Source organism: Acipenser ruthenus, chromosome 4 (genome assembly GCF_902713425.1).
Source record: "Acipenser ruthenus chromosome 4, fAciRut3.2 maternal haplotype, whole genome shotgun sequence".
In the NCBI taxonomy this organism is placed as follows: Eukaryota; Metazoa; Chordata; class Actinopteri; order Acipenseriformes; family Acipenseridae; genus Acipenser; species Acipenser ruthenus.
Window position 1 is genome coordinate 38,911,087 of NC_081192.1, and position 17,400 is coordinate 38,928,486.

Here is a 17,400-nt window from a genome sequence, read left to right on the forward strand (position 1 = left end):
TTTGTTCATTTCCACACTGCATCACTCCTGCACCTGTTTCCACTCAGCCACTTTGCCACACACAGCCACAGGCAATTGTTTAATTTTGCCAATCTAAATACTCTATCTTTTATATGTTCAGTTTTTATCTATTTCCTTTGCATTTTATAAACATATCCCTTTTCAATAAATACGATTTATTTTCTGCTATATGCATACATTCAATTAAACCTTGAAAGGGCCGAAAACATTCCTTTATTATGCACTGTTCAATAATATGCATTTTCAATGTGACATGGATCCATTAATCGGATGCCATTATACTATTATAGATGCAATAAAGAAGGAATTCCTGGAACGGGCAGAAGTTTCAGTAAAACGTTTAAACACCTGTGCAAACATGGTGCTGAGCCAGCCGAGGCAATCGACTGCACATATTGAAAGTTAATCGAACTGTCCATCCTAACTAGTGAATACTAGGAGTTATAATATAATTAGGGCTTCTGTTTTTCGGGTTTTATTAATTGCATTTTTCGGTGCTTATTTTTAGCTATTTTCGAGTGTTATATAAATCATTTTTTTGGGGGCTTTTATTTTTGATATACTGTATGAAATTAGTGTTTTCAGTTACTTTCCAAAATGCATGAGCGGTTTTTTTTTTGTCAAAATATATATAGTAGTAACTCAACAGTACTTGCACACTTAAGTTGTATCTTCTTTCCTTTCTTGTCTTCCACAATTAACTCCCTACGGTCACAGGCACATTCTTCTGGAGTTTTTGTGTGTAGGAATTTTTGTACATTTCGCCACAATTCTGTTTTAAATCCTTTGTATCTTAACTGTAAAATCCTGCTATCAAGCCTCCATCCTGATTGTAATCTCGTTTTAAATCTCGCAAGCGGAGTCTCTAATAGAAATGTAGGAATGTGCTGCCACTCAGTAGTTGGGGCGGGTTTAAAGTAGTGAGAACAAATCAATGATAGATGCGGAAGGAAGGCGGGTCATTGCCAACAGCACTGAGAAATGTATTTATTATTATTTTTGTAGTAGGTTTTATTTTTTAATGGGAATAGGGTAAAGTCAACATGAATTGATTAACCATTTCCACAGTTATTCTGGTGTTTTCCAGTGTTTATTGGGTATCCCCGATTTCATTTTTTTTGTATCAGGGGTGTTATCAGGTTTTATCGGTTAAAACCAAAAGTCAGAAGCCCTAATATAATGTATATGTTACATTTTATCACTTAATAAAAACAGGCTTCTGTTTTAATATTTTCTCATGTCTTCTTGAGATAACAATAGAGAAAAAGTGCGAGTGAAAGTAATTTTTATTATAGTCTGTAGGTGTTCAACAGTTACAAAAGTAACTGAAAAATAGTACATTTTCTTACAGAATAAAACATACATTGTAAAACTGAGTTCTCAGCATAATGTCCTTGAGCATTGTGGTTGTGCTGCTGCTTGGTTACTGCAGTAATTCAGATGAAAAGTGCCAAGTATTAAATAACACTTTATACACAATACAATGATTAATTTTAAGAAATACAAAACAGCCACAGAATCAGTACCTTCTGCAGTAGGACCAGCATTACAAAGGTTTGTAAAGCCATACTAAAAAAAATACTACAGTACCACAGAAGTACTTTAGTTTTCTATAGAATCTGTCAAAAATCATTTGAAATCTTACTTTTGAGGAAGTACCCATTTTTGCTCCTGCCTTTAGAACATAAGAACATAAGAAAGTTTACAAACGAGAGGAGGCCATTCGGCCCATCTTGCCCATTTGGTTGTTAGTAGCTTATTGATCACAGAATCTCATTAAGCAGTTTCTTAAAGGATTCCAGGGTGTCAGCTTCAATCAGTTTAATATCGGGGACTTGTTTACCTTTATTATATCTTGTTTATTTAGTATAATATCAAAGTTAAACTTACTGTCTTTAATTGTCTTTAAAATAGTTTCCACTTTGATTTAGTGTTATTTAAAAGCATTTAGACATCTGAGGTGCAGCAGGCTAAGACATCCAGGACATAAAGTACTCAGTCAGAAAATCATGGAAACAATGGACCGCAAAGGCTTGTCCACCATCTCATTGTTGCGCAGGTTGTTGGAACGGATCTCCAGGGCCTGGATTTTGGCCAGGAGCTTCACGTCCTCTACTTCATAATCAGGAATGGTCTTGAATCCATAGTCGTCATACTCACTGGGAAGGAACAGAAAGTTAAACAAGGATGTTGGTAACATGCAGTATTCACATATTCCCTAAATTATCATACAACATTGTATGGTAGGTGCATGGCTCCAGGTTTTTATGATTTAGTTATGTGTAATGAACCTCTATGTTAAGTTGTACTGTTATATTTCTAATCAGTCCCCTCTGCCAGCGTATTCCTCCCCATCGCTGCAGGAGAGCATTGAGTTAGTTAGTTGAGTTGGAACAGTTGGCGGAGAGAGACAAAGGGAGAGAAGGGAGTGGGCTGAAGTTTGACGGTTATGAGGAGGTAAATGTGTTTGGAAGCCAGTACAAGAACCAGGAAAGGGTTATGTGTAAATGGTATATGTGCCTGAAACTAACCTGCCTAGGGTTATGTATAAGGCCCTGTGTAAATCGAGATTTCACGAACTGCGCAGAAATTGCGAACTTAGCCCAATACCGTGATTTTTTCAATATTCTTATAATTATTATTTGTATTTCATACGATGGAGGTAAGCTATTCTGTATGTCCTGCAATGTTACTGCAAATCATCTCTTGACAGGCATTTAGATTCAAGTATTCACTGAAAGAGAAAGGCGGAAATCCAAGAAACCAAAAACGTGAACTTCCATGTTCCAAAAGTCCACTGAAAACCGTGAAGCACGAAACACATTAAATTTTGACCTGACAGGGATGTTTGTTTGCGCAAATATCCCTCTTGAAAAACTGGACAACCAAAAGTTATGTAATTTCTTCATACTGAGTGTAGCAAATGGTGGAGTGATTCCTTCATCAGCCCAGCTGAGACGTGAATACTTACCTAAAGTTGCCGACTATCACAAGCAGGAGATTATGGAATTAGTAAAACAGTCTGGTTGCTTGTCAATGGTCACCGACACGTCGACTGATGCCCAATAGCAATATATGTTTCACATTGTATTTGTTTTGCAGGGCCTAAATGGTGAACATGCATCTGACATAGAACTGAAAGCTGTCCTTGCAGATACACTTTACCCTCAGGCTGTTAATGACAACACCGTTTCACAAGCTATTGTAAAGTGCTTGAATAACTTTGACGTTGATTTTGAAGATGTCAGTGCATTTATCAATCTATTTGCTGTATAAAAAAATAATAATAATCTGTACACATAATTTATAAAATAGTTCTGTGCACAATCTGCAAAATAAGACACTTTACCCGTGATACTACCTTGAATTAAAAAAAAAAAAAAAAACACACACTATTTTCACAGGGCCTTATGTATGAACAAAGGATCCTGGAGTTTTCTAAATAAACTGTAGTCTTGCTGCAGCCTCTGACTTCTTTTTGGGCATATATACACCATCACTGCCTAACATCAACCCTTATATATGGTCCTGGAATTGCAGTGTTTATTATTCAATCTGAGTTCCTGTGCAGCTACAGTAAACTCTACAAAAGGAATTTCTATAATAGACAAAAACAAACTGAGAAAATAATCATGAAAAATAGGAAATGCATATAATTTGCACTTCTGTTCTAAACAGACCATGCAACAAAACAAAAAGAGTTCTTGTTTTGTTTTAAAGAAGTGACATAAACAAAATATATATTTTTCTCAATTATTAAATTATCACATTAAAAGAGCAGGGCACATGACATAGAAAATCATAGACAGCAAAGCCCAGAAACTACTGTAAGTTCCAGCTCTTTTTTTGGCTTTTCATTTGCGCACCTATTAGATCACAATTGCAACAAACCAACATTAACATTTTGATCCTTTGCTTGTTTTGGTATTTCAGTTCGGGATATGAGGGTATTGTATGAAAATGGAACTGGTGTAGCTTGCAATCACATCATCAGTTTAGCAATAGAATTGCATTTTAAATATTTGAATATACTTAGTAACAAAAAAAACAAGAAAGTAACCGGGGGGAAAAAAGTTTTCGCTGTGAAACCCCGGTATGGAAATGTCAGTACTGTCTTACCTGACAGGGTTGAGTTTAAAGCCATCCTTCTTGTCTCCCTGCAGTGAGTCCTCAATGAGCCTTTTCACCATCTCCTGCTGACTGCTGTCCAGCCCTTTGCTCTCCTGCAGCCTGCGCAGCACGACCAGGTACTTGCTCTCAATCTGGCAGTTTTTGGCCTCCAGGTAGGCACACTGCAACACAAAAGAAAGGTTTAGGGTTAGGATTAAAACAAAACACAGCAGCTGGTGAAAGCAGTAACCCTCCCACAACCTCCCACTCATTTCCAAGACAGGGCAGTCCAAAGGCAGAGGGTTTCTACACCCTGTTACTTTAACTGGGTTGAACTTGTTTATTAAAATGAACCTAGTACATTTCCAAATAACTAATTTTACAGTTCTGATGGAGCCATTCCAATTATAATCTTGCTTCTGCTTCTTAAATTAATAAATCCTCTTCGCTGCAGTGTTCACTTGTTCCCTTGTGCTGCTTATATTAATTACAAGACTGCTATTTTCTACAGTGCAATATGTGTGTCACCCGAGTGCTTATGGACACTGTGGCTGTGAAGGGTCATTTCTTTGAAAGTTAAACTGTTGTGTACAATACATGTTTTTTTCTGATTACGATTCGGAAATCAAAGCGTTTATGTTTTTGGCAATTTTAGCAGTTTTAGCATAACCTGCAACTGAAATTATATTTATTTATTTTTACAATTTTTGCTATTTGGTTCTTCTTTAAACCAGAGTCACCCTGGTATCAAATGTGATACCTATTAATTCAAGTGCTCCCAGAAATCCTGAAACAACTCTACTGTAGTACAATTGTTTTTCATGTCACAAAAATGGTCTGATCCTAAATATATCTAAAATAATTTAAAACCAATCAGACCAGATAGATAAAACATCTAATTTGCTGCAATCATACCAGACAGTAGCTGTTTCATTGCACAGTGCACTCAGGGGATATCACTATATGGAGCCATGACGCAGGCACTAGGACAGATCAAGCACTGACAGAAACAGCTACAACTTGACCCACCCCAAAGAACACATTGGGGTCAACAAGATTAAACATTAATTTAATTTGCAAACCAGGCATTTGTGTTTTTGTGAACAGTGCCCTACATTCACAGCACTGTACTTGTATTTAGAATTCACTACATATCTTTCCAATTTGCTTTCTGCATCTAGAGAAGACCTAGATTTGGAGATGAAAGGGAAACATCCCAGTCAGTCTGATCTGTTCATTCTGGGAGACTGGAGCTGGCTCAGTTGCTAACTTCTCTGTGGTTTTAATTAGTAATGCATGAACACACCCGAGGTTGCTGACCAGGCTAACAGCCAGCCAGTCAGAACTACTATGACAGTCAACTAAGAAGAAGAAACAAGGAGTGAAACCTAGCAGGAGTACAAAGAATTATAAAAATAAGGGAAGTACAGTATAAAATGAAAAAAGAAAAACCACAAATTACTAAAGAGAAACATAACAGAGGAAGTATCTCTGCAAAAAAATCAAATAATTGACCAAAAATACTGACTGCCTATGTCTTTATTTATGCAGATACTAGACTACAAAAACAAGGTAAGAAGGTATGTGGAGGAGTGGTTAGGGCTCTGGACTCTTGACCCGAGGGTCGTGGGTTCAATCCCAGCTGGGGGACACTGCTGCTGTACCCTTGAGCAAGGTACTTTACCTCGATTGCTCCAGTAAAAACCCAACTGTATAAATGGGTAATTGTATGTAAAAATAATGTGATATCTTGTAACAATTGTAAGTCGCCCTAGATAAGGGTGTCTGCTAAGAAATAAATAATAATAAAAGTATATTAATAAACATGGTAAACCCAGGTAAATTATTATAAATGCATTGTATAACCATGGGAAAAGCATGGGTAAAACTGCAGAAATACTGTGGTTAAACAGGAGGCCAAAGGAATGCTTTAAACTTTTAAAAAGTTACCAGGATGTGAAAATGATACAAAGTGAATCTAAAGTTGTTTTTTTTATTTTGTTTTTTGCATTAGACTGTGTAAGAATAGTGCCCAGTAGGTCACCAGCTTGCGTCACTACATTAGAACCACTTGCAATCCATGTGTCACTAAGCAGTTTGCTTTATCATAATGTACCAGCATGCTAGTTGTTCTTTAATTTACTCTGGCTTCTTAGTGCAGGCAGAGATGTCTCTAGGCGAAATCACAGATCTCATTGTGGTTTTGTGGTTAAAGCTATAAGAAAAAAGAAATAAACGAAACTCATTACTATTACTATTAATCTGGGGCCTAGGCTATAAAAGCTGAAAATAAGATGTTTAGTATTAAATAAAGTCACTTATATATTAGCCTTACACAGTGACGATACTGCATTAAAGACTTGTAGGTAAGGATAATATATTTTTTGAACATATATGTTTTTTCACAATGGTTAAATGGGTACAGATCTGACACACAGCAAGCTGTAAAGCACATACCTTCATCAGGAGGCCCTTCTCTTCTGAACTGTTCCTCCACAGCTTAGTAAGCTGGTAGATTTCAGAGTTGAGGAACTTGTTTTGGATCTTGTGCGCCTCTATATCGTCCTAGTAAACACAGTAAACGAATGAAATCAGAACACAATCTGTGGTTGTACTTAAAACATTTCTACTGTGAGCTCTACTTATTAAGAGCACAGGTTTGACCTAGTCCTGACTGATCACTGCTTTTCTTTGCTTTCATAATTGTACTCATTTGTACCCTATAAAACACTGTTTGAAAATCGCTGGGATACGTAAAAAAAAAGTGTGGCTAACTAATGTCAATTAATACACTGTACAAAAACAATATACTTGTTTTGTTCTAATAACAAAGAAATAGATGAAAAAAATAGTTGGCCAACTGATCACGTGTCTGGAATTATTATTTGACTTTATATTAGTGGATTTAAGTTTTGCTAATAAGCAGATAACTGGTCTCCTAATTTATCAGAGAGCAGTGTACCCCCTCATGCCTAGTAGCCTGGGGTTACACAGGGATCTTTTTTTTATATATACAGTATGTTTATGTTATTATAATCATTTTTGCTGTTCATTGTAACATCACATCAACACTGTGCAAGCCTGACCTATAGAGTACAAAATCACAGGAACATGATACAAAGTACAGTCGAACCTGTCGTATCTGATCCTGTAAGATATGACACCATCATTACCCAATGGACCTGTGCCATGTGTGACTTACATATGCTGCTACCAACTGAATGGTACTGATGAAAACTGACCAATGCACATTTTATTATGGGTCTAAAACAGTAAATTCAGCTCTTAGCAGGTCAGAATTTGTACACGCTGTCACTTCACATAACTGCCCAGTTTAACCATAGTAAATAAAAGAAAAGTAAAGGATTCATAAAATTACTGTACTGTTAAAAAGCGTGCATCCTTGTTGTGGTTTATGTCTCAGGTTAACACACACACACACAATGTAAAAAAACCTGTCAGATTACTTTGGCATACACTGAGAAAGCACGTTAAGAACTGTTTGGAATGCTGTTTTGTAAACTGAGAAATACTGTACTTCAGTGCTTGTGCAGTCATTTTCACAGATTTTTTTGTATAGAATACATGCTGTGTCGTACTTTGGCGTTTTAGGCATTTATAATGCCCCGACGTTAATAAAGAAACTACAATATACTAAAACGACTTCCTCTGAGATACAATATTAGTATATATTCGCTGGACCCCTGGACCGGTTCTACTATAAATGAATCATTCTTAGACTGGAGTGGCAAACAGTAATTGTGTGTCTGCTCCAATGCTAATAAAATCTAGTTAAGATGTCATGTTTGTAATGCTTATTGGATGCAGAGAAGGTGCAGAATACCGTATGTGACACCCCAGCAGTGAAAACATGGATCAGTTACTTTACTGCTTTTTCACATCATGCAGGATTACATGGTGGTCAAACAAAACCAAAAAAAAAAAAGAGTCTGGTTTTATCCGTGTTTCTTGAAACAAGAGTTGACGTACTTCCCATGGCTGTAATGTAAAAGTAACTTTTAAAATAACCTTGAGGTGCTCAATCTTCTCCTGCAGCCTGCAGAAGGTCTCTGTGCCCATGGAGTTGGCTACGGTACGCTGCTCGGAGAGCTTGAGGATGACTTCCTGCTTGGCGTTGTTCTTCTCCATCATGAGCTGCACGTGCTGCTGCAGCTCATTCACTTGGCAGTCCTGCATGGCCAGCCGCTGCTCCAGCTCCTCCTTGTCTTTGAGCAGGGCCTCCAGGCGGCCGTCCAGGAACGCGATACACCTCTCTTTGTGCCGCACCAGTTCCAGCCGCTCCTGCTCCCCTGCTGCTGACAGGAACTGTTTGCTGGTCCTCTTCTCCTGCTGTGCTGCCTCCAGGGCCTTGTGAAGGAGTCGCACCAGCTCCTGATTTCAAAACAAAAACACTATGGTCATTTACTCTTAAAGGTGAAGCTTCTTGAGCTGTGTTGGAGGTCCCGTAAATAAATTATACTGTAGGTGGTCCCTGAATAATGCACCTGCACTTTCTTTGTAATCTGAACCAGGTGGGATCAGACCTGTTCAGATTAGTGATTTGTTTGGAGTACTGATAATAAACTGTACCATACTAAAAATGCCTGGTATAGTATTTGTTTTAGGTTTTTGATTCTTGCATTTCCTGAAAAATCTGTAATATCCCTTTGAATAAAAAAATACTGTTTTACTTATCATATAAGAACAGCTGTTAACATAATGCATTTAATTACAATTATGGCTAAAGGTAAATTCAAATAGTCTACTGTACAATGCAATTTTCCCTAAAAAACAGCCTGTTGCAGTATTTATTAGTAGTGCATATGAGAAAAGGCTCTGAAGCTCTGCCCTATATTATACGTCAGTGGCCTTAAAACCAATTATCAGACATTATTATTATTACTATTTTGTTTATTTTGCAGACACCTTTATCCAAGGCGACTTACAGAGACTAGCGTGTGTGAACTATACATCAGCTGCAGAGTCACTTACAACAACGTCCACAAGGAGGTTAAGTGACTTGCTCAGGGTCACACAGTGACTCAGTGGCTGAACTGGAATCTGAGCCGCGGACCTCCTGATTACAAGCCCTTTTCTTTAACCACTGGACCACACAGCCTACTATTTCAATAACAATGTCCTTTTTTTAACCAATTATAAAAGCTGAATTCAGTGAAGTGTTTTTAGAAAAGAGCAGCAAAATGACTGAAAATTCTGCACACTGCCTGCTGGTGGTCATTTTTCAAACCATTCAGGAGATCAGCTTAACTTGTGTTTTTAACAGGCTCAAAAAAGACCTTGTTTTTGCAGCTCTGTTCTTTGTACTCTGAAAGAAGAAAACAATGATAACGCAATAAAAGTACCAAACACTGGAAATACTGTCCCAGTATTACAATAATAATGAGCAATGGTGTCTTGTAAAGTGGTTTCATAAGGTCCAGGATAACCGTGTCTTTAATCAAGACACAAAAACTAATGATAAAATAAGTCAAAATGCACATGCACAATAAATTCTGTGCACAAAGAAAGATTGTGTCTGTTGGTCTAATTTTAGATCAAATATACAATTAGCTACAAACTCTTGCATGTTGCAGATCAGGTGCATTTGAGCACCGCGTTAAAAGTCGTATGGGTTACTAACAGGAAACAAGAAGGCGGCGATGCAAGATTAAAGTTTGTTTGGGAAGCAATAAAATATGCTTATTGAAGCTCATAAAAATGTAAAAGGAAGTTTTGTGACCATACAGGCAGAAATGTAAGCTGTCTTTTTATCATCATAAGATACAGAGGAGTCATGAGCGAAAACCCAGAATTGCATTCAGGAGCTCTATTGTGACTGTTTAGATCTAGCCCTGCAGAAACAGTCCCTGCACAGGGCACAAAATTACCCTTGACTTCCTGACTCACCCTGCACACCATGCACTCATGCCTTTACCAGCTGAGCCTCTTGGGGGGGGGGGGGGGGGGGGGGGGCAGAGATTTTGTATTTTAATACACTTGTACTGTATGTGTTGATGACAAAATAATAAAAACAAATTCTACATTGTAACCTTTATGGATTCATAGGAACAGTAGTACAGCACAAGAGTTTCACTTACAGACAATGAAGCAACAACAGACTCTCTTCACTGTTTCAGAAGTGCCCTTCAACCCTATTTTACATACACAGCTACTATAGAACATCATACCACCATGTTTATAACAATTTGGATTATCAGCAATACAGTTATCACACTTTTAAAAAGCTCTCCTGTTAGGTAATGCATGAGTTATTCTGCTAAATGCGTTTGCCTTCACACCCAGTGACACCTTAGCCAAAGAGGAAAGAAAATGCACAGTAAAGCAACCAATTTGTGGTGAGCGTGCAGGTTTCTGACTTGCATAGAAAAAGAGTTAAGACATCACACAGTCAATACAGTAGATCAGTACTTTAATCAGTTTAGGCAAAATTATTGCTGGTCTTGGATTTGAGTTTGTATTACTTTGTGTAACTGCTTGACTAAATCCACTGTTTCTGTCTTATGTTCGTTCATACCATGCTTATTATAGATACAACATCATATTTAAATACTATCATACAACTTTATAAAGGTTTACCACTGTGTTTTTGCACAGTATTTTTTACAGTTTTCCCATGCTTTCCCCGTGATTAGACTGTTATTTTCCCACAGTGTACCCTGGCTTTCCATGTTTATTAATATGCTTTACCATACCTAGCTGGTCTTTACAATGCTGACCTATGCTGTACCACTATGCTTTATGATTTTACTATGGGAAACATTTATAAGGTTCAATCATTCATTGTACAAGTGCCTCACAAGACATATTATTTAATAACTCAGTTATCAGTTGTTATGTGCTTAAATATACTTCAGACACCCAAACCAAACATATACCTTTTGTGACTTGAGCTCCTCAGTGAGCGTGAACACCTCGTGCTGGAGTCTGGATAGTTTGTCCACGGGGCTCCCCTCCTTTCCTGACACCTTCTCCCCAGAAGGCTGAAGAGAACTGGTCATTTTCTTCTCCCTCTTGTTCATGCTGCTTGATGGAGAACTCTTTCCTCCAGTCTTTGCTTCCTGCGCAGACTCGTTTGTAACTGAAGAAACTGAAGGAGCTGAAAGGACTGTAGGTGCTGGGGGTGTCAGAGGTACAGGCGTTGCTGGAGGTGCTAGGAAAGAGAGCAAGCAAAGAAAGCATTTGAAATGCATGAATATTTAATATATATATATATTTTTTCTTAAACTTGCTGGTTCTTTATTTTATTCTGGAGCCACCTACCTGACAATATACCCTTCATAATCATTAAACAAAAAAAGAAAATAATGATTATTTCTGGAATTCAAATTTGTTATACATACAAAAATCATCATAGAACTCATAGTACCAATGTTAATTCTAGGGTGCCTAGCCAAAACTACAATTTGCTGCAAAAGAAAATAGTTGTTAAAAAGAGCTGTTGTTTTCAATGAAAGGTGAAATTGTGAGCTATTTAGTGAGTTTTCTAGAAATTTCTTAAAAAAAGGCTTTATTGACGCTCATTCTTTATCTTATTAACAAGCTTTACTCCTGCATGGTTCACCTTTTAGGAACAGGAAACCTCTGCACATTTATAACAGCAGAAAGAGTTCTTACCCTGCATGAGAAGAATGTAATAGTTTCAGAGCCACTGTGGTGGTCCCCGCATTGAACTGATCCAGACATGAACCAAGCAGGAGACACAGACTTTGCAGTGCAGTTTCCTGTCAACTGAAGGATGCACCTGTTTCCCCCAGTATCTGTGTCACAGGATCCTCACAGGGACAGTCTTCAGACTGCTGAATCTTGTCAAAGTTGAACACACTCCGTCTCAGCTCCTGAGCTGGCTTGTTTCCACAGATATTGAGGACTGTGTTCCTGTAAGGGCAAGGCAGAGGAAACACAAACTGACTTCTGAAGGCAAAGTACAGAGAAAACGAAACTAAATGCATAGAAACAACACACACACACACAAACTAAAGTAGTACACAACAAATAACAAAATCCAAAGCTCAACTGGTTGCTTCTCTTGCTTACAGGCAGCTGCCTGGATAGGGCTGACTAGTTTACATAACAGGTTTGAATAACTTCTGTAAATTTTCAAATACAAAATGACCTTAGGATAAAAGCACATGTTGCTTCCCACTAGTGAAAACTTTGCTGTTATTAAATAGAAGCCAAGGAATATATTTTGGTTACAAAATATTAGGTGCTAGCAAATCATGAGCAACTGACATTGCCCTAGCCATTGCTGTGATTTTGGTACTTACACTGTACGTAAGAGAGCCATTTAATTCAGTGTGTTTTCCCATTAAGAGGCACATAAAGAACAAGGTATGCAGGTAGTGTCTTACTGTATCTCTGTGATGGGGTGCTTGTCTGGCAGACAGGCTGCGGCTTCTCCGACTAGGCCCTTGGGGGTCTTTACTGCTGGGAGGAAGTCCTCTGTCCTTCCTGAAAAAGAGCACAAGCATCTCAACTGCCCATCCCTTCAAACAAAGTACACATTTCATACATATTCATTTATCATGTGGAAATGCCATTCTAATGTACTGTAATACATTTGTACTTACTTGCTGGACTTCATGGAGTAAATATAATTAAATGATTAGATATACAAATGTATTATTTGGTTCCATTCTCCGTATTTCCAAAAGCTGTAGATATATGTATGTTTTAGTGAAATGAAAATTTCCTTCCCTGCACCTTTTGCTTGGGAAAGTTTCTGGCAACATTAGAGAGTCTCACTCACAACAGCTGTCAGAAACGGTGTTTGCGGGCTGTGTTGTTTAAGCTGCTGTCTTAAGAAAGTACAGGTTAAAAGTATATGTCATTCTTATACCAGAAGACAAGAGTCAGCTGTAAATACTGGGTGTATTTTATTATACATACGGAGGTGCATATACATCTTGCCAGCTTTAAACCTGTATACAGTACCTAGTCTAAAACAGCACCAGATCTAAAATAGTGTAAGTCCTTTTGTTATTTTGAGTTCTTTCCACCACACAGCACCAACATTCTCCTGTATGATCATCATTTTTGATTGTTTGAATTCATTAAGATATCTGACACCAGACACAATAAACAAAGTCCTGGTACTTTTGTTACCTCACCTAATTAAAGCATTGCATTTCTTGCTTCACATTACACCTCATGAAAATATCTTAGATATAATTACAATAAAGGGCAAAACATGAAAAAAATATGTGGTGGTTACAAGAGTATAGCAACACTTTGTAAGCGTTTAGAATAAATAATTTAAATTGGGTTATTCCGGTTCAGCTGTTTTGTTTTGCATGCACACAACACCTACCCTGGAACCCTTTTCTCCATCAGATCACAAACTGAAGAACCCCACCCCACACACAATTTGGTCAACTTGAGCTAGAATTAAAACTGGGCTGTCAGTGAGCTTACCTTCCCAAGGTGCAGAAGGCAGTTGGCAGAGCTGTGTGGAGGTAGTGGAGGGCTCTGCAGGTATTTTCACCAGGCTGGTATTGTGCTGCCACCGTTTTATTTGCAGCTGCTGCAACCAATACAGCATGGCTTGGCTGTTTAATGCCTGTAAAACAAAACAAACTAGATGGTAACTTTACAAGTTGTGGGGCTTGCTTTATTGGGAAAGTGGACAAAGTAGCTGATTTGTGTCAAAAGTCACATTGTTTATTAATTGTCTCATGCTTAGAATGTGCTAGAATTTGATATTTCTCAAAGTTCTATGACAGTTAATTCAACAGTGGGATGTAGCCTACTGAAAGAAGTTGATGCGGTTACTAAAACAGCTGTACCTCTTGATTGGTAGACGCCATTCCTGTTTTGATTTCATATTTGAATAGCTGAGAAGTAGAGGAAGATTTCATTTGCTCTAAGTAGTTGTCTAACTTGTTGGGAAAGTGGTCAAAATGGCAGTTTATAAAAAGTTAGAGAAAAATTTAGTTGGTGCGGTTACTAAAACAGGTGGACCTCTTGATTGGTAAAAGTTATTTATGTTTTGATTTCAAATTTGAATAGCAGAGAAGTAGAGAAAGATGTCATACCCTCTAACTTTTTGTCTTACTTGTTGGGAAAGTGGTCAAAGTAGCTGATTTGTGTCAAAAGTTACATCGTTTACAGTAAATAGAATGTTGGAAGTCTGGGAGTTTTTAAACAATGGGGAGCTTTAGAATGTTGAAAAAAGTCCCATTAAAGTGAATGAAGATAGACAAAAAAAGGATAAAAAGCTTAATAGTTTAAAAAGTATAAAAGATATCAAAAAGTTGTATACAAGCACACTATTCCAGACCGGTCTACACGTTTTAAAGTTTGAACGGTGTTTCTATCTTAAACGGTGTAAGAGGAGTAGCGTGCCAAAGAATAAGAAGAAGAAGAAGTACGTTGAAGATTTAAAGAGGGGACTCTTGCTTCGCAAGCCCCACTAATAAAAATGGTTGGTAATTGTGACAGAGAATGAATGAATCCTCGTCAACAATCTCCCTCTCAATCTCTGAGGGCGCTGTATAACCAGAACAGAGTGCCCCAGAATGCAGTTCATTCCAGGGTCAGTCGGAAGCCGGACATTCAGGAAGGGGGTGGGGCCACGATACCTGAAGTCAGCGCCTTAATGCGGTAGGTGATGTGTCAGTCACGGATTGGAGGAGACGTGATTGGCCGCGCCACCGAAAGAGGGCATGACGGAGGGTTTTAAGGGGAAGTGGCCCCAGTGATCTGTTCCTTAGTTTTGATGGTTAAACTATAAGGACCGTATGCACAGGAGAATTAAAAGTACTGTGAGTGTTTTGTGTTTTGTTTGTTTGTCAGCTAACTGTCATTGTTTGTTTGGCTAGACGGCTAACACGAACCGGGAGCTGTCGCTGCACGCCAGCACCAAACCCCGGACTACACTGATCTACTGTTACCTCTGTGTTTGTCTTTCACCATTCACTTGCACTAGAGCACCCACTGTCAGGAGACATGTCTGTGTCTGTGTATTGTGTGTTTAAAAAGTGTTTTTATTATTTCGGGACTGTAACCCTCCTTTTGCATGGCGCAATACACATTGATGTGTAGAGCCCATGCTTATTATTTAAAGTGTTGTTGGCACGCAACCCAGCTGAAAATAAAGAGCTGTTAATTGTGAACTGTCTTGTGTGTGTTTGTTCTGGAGCACTGCATCATCACTACACCTGCACACTGCAAACCATTCCTTCACAGTAATCCATTTTTATCATTGCAAAAATTTTAGATGTAGGGAAACCTGCTTGGGGGATGCTATTGTGTATTATCAAAGCAGCATCTGAAAAGGATTCCCTTTGTTATACTGACAACCTTTTTACAGCAAACACTTACAGAGCTGCTATTTTATAGCTTTATAAGAAAAAATAAAATAAAATAAAATGATAGCCTTGCTCTGTTCGCTTAACTCAAACTATAAAGGAAGGCTGTGGATTTTAAAGTGGTCACAATGCAGTCAAATACCAAATTCAATATACTTTGAAGTTTAATATTTTACCTTCAACTTACTAAACCCTCAATAAGTTTTTGTCTTTTCTTTGGATACATTCCTCCCCCACATTATCATACAACAATCAGCCTTTTCTTGCACAACAGGCTGGATGATGCTCATGTAAGATTACAAGTGAAAAGTTAACAAGAACCCCTTCTTTCATAGCCAATGAACAATTTATAACTTGTTAGCTGGACAGTTTATTCTGAGTTCAGGCCATGGGAAGAATGGTGTGGAGTACTGCAACGTAACTTATAAGTGACTATATAATGGGATATTAGAACGGAACATACATTATATATAAAATTGCTACTGCTTCAAATTAATTCAACAATCTCCTTCATAATTGATCAAGCTTATCCGTAGATCATTATTACGCACAGTGTTAAGCATGTTAGCTGCAAGCTGTTAGATTGTTAATATACATTTTAAAGACTGAGAACAACAAAGCTAGAACAGTTGTAACGAAATTGGCCTAATAAAGTTCGGGCGCCAGGAAAGTATATATAAACTTCCCAATAAAACACAACTCGTTACTCGGACCTTGTAGCAAAACCAAGTTTCTACCTACGCGACCCTACAATATAAAAATTGCAACTGACTCTTGATAACTTAAGCATAGGGTTTTAAATAAACACCCATTAACATTTATTCCATAACCAGTATTGTCACTCATTTTCGTTTTACACCACACAACACACATTTAAGAGCATTCTTCCTTGACACCTTTAGTACTCAATTAGTTCCCAATCACTGAAACCATATCTATTATAGAAATAATGACCGGGAGGCTATAACAAAGTCAAGCAAAGTAAGAAAGGACGTGACATAGATCTAAACAGTCATTTTCCCAAAAGAGAAACGAAGGGAACTTCCATAATATTGATTAAGTCCCGCTACAGTTGTCAGCCGTCCTCCTCAAATACACGTGCAGGACAACTCCATAACAATCCAGTAGGCAACAAAAAAATAAAAAATAAATAAAAAAAAAAAAAAACAAACTCCAGGTTTCAGTCTCGCCAATAATAGAGCAATATGCAGAAAACTCCAGGTTTATCCGGCTAGTAATACAGCAGTATAAAAACTCCAGGTTTCAGTCTCGCCAATAATAGAGCAATATGCAGAAAACTCCAGGTTTATCCGGCTAGTAATACAGCAGTATAAAAACTTCAGGTTTCAGTCTCGTTAATTTAAATCAATATGGATTGTTCTCCACGCATTAAATAACCATTGGTGTATTCAAAATTGCAAACCGTGTCGGCGTCTTCACTGGTCCTGCACGTTTCAAATCACTCGCCACTTTATTCCTCAATCGTTGACTTGACATCATTCCTGTCCCAACGAGTTTCCCCATACACAAAACATCCGTGGTGTCAAAGCTATATTTCATATATTAATTAACGGTAAGCTTAGACACCAAAAAAAACAAAACAAAACAAAAAAACTATTACAACTTATTTCCATACTGCATTCTCTCTCTCTCTCTCTCTCTCTCTCTCTCTCTCTCTCTCTCTCTCTCTCTCTCTCTCTCTCTCTCTCTCTCTCTCTCTCTCTCTCTCTCTCTCTCTCTCTCTCTCCGTCAACTATTACATCACTTCCTACAATCACACTCTCTCTTCCTATACCTGACGTCTTTATACAATTTTAAAATGATTGACATCCAAAGAGGCTAGTGCTGAATTCAATACGGCACACAGTAATGCTTATTTTTGTGTTCACAACCAAGAGCATTTGACAAGAGCATTTGACAAGAGCGTTTGACAAGAGCA

At 37.9% G+C, this 17,400-nt stretch overlaps 1 protein-coding gene across 2 annotated transcripts; it reads right to left on the minus strand.

Annotated features, from left to right (window-relative positions):
- Positions 1-1,289: 1,289 nt before the first annotated feature.
- On the minus strand, positions 1,290-17,153 carry LOC131736869 (TBC1 domain family member 2A-like). 2 transcript variants are annotated; one of them, XM_059022352.1, is made up of 9 exons: positions 16,885-17,152; positions 13,567-13,711; positions 12,504-12,603; positions 11,767-12,027; positions 11,028-11,302; positions 8,161-8,523; positions 6,589-6,696; positions 4,141-4,313; positions 1,290-2,180 (listed from the first exon to the last, which is right to left on the minus strand). In XM_059022352.1, the coding sequence occupies exons 4-9, from the start codon at positions 11,771-11,773 to the stop codon at positions 2,021-2,023; spliced, it is 1,086 nt and encodes a 361-aa protein (XP_058878335.1). In that variant the 5' UTR covers positions 11,774-12,027; positions 12,504-12,603; positions 13,567-13,711; positions 16,885-17,152; the 3' UTR covers positions 1,290-2,020. The 2 variants fall into 2 exon arrangements, with proteins under 2 accessions (XP_058878335.1, XP_058878336.1); XM_059022353.1 differs by lacking the exon at positions 6,589-6,696 and having other exon boundaries at positions 16,885-17,153.
- Between the last annotated feature and the right edge of the window lie 247 nt (positions 17,154-17,400).

Bases quoted from the DNA above. Each gene is read 5' to 3' on its own strand.
- LOC131736869 (XM_059022352.1), bottom strand. The intron at 6,697-8,160 runs GTTATTTTAAAA...TGTGTTTACTAG, and splicing joins AGAAGATTGAGCACCTCAAG to GACGATATAGAGGCGCACAA. The intron at 4,314-6,588 runs GTATGTGCTTTA...TTTGTGTTGCAG, and splicing joins AGAAGGGCCTCCTGATGAAG to TGTGCCTACCTGGAGGCCAA.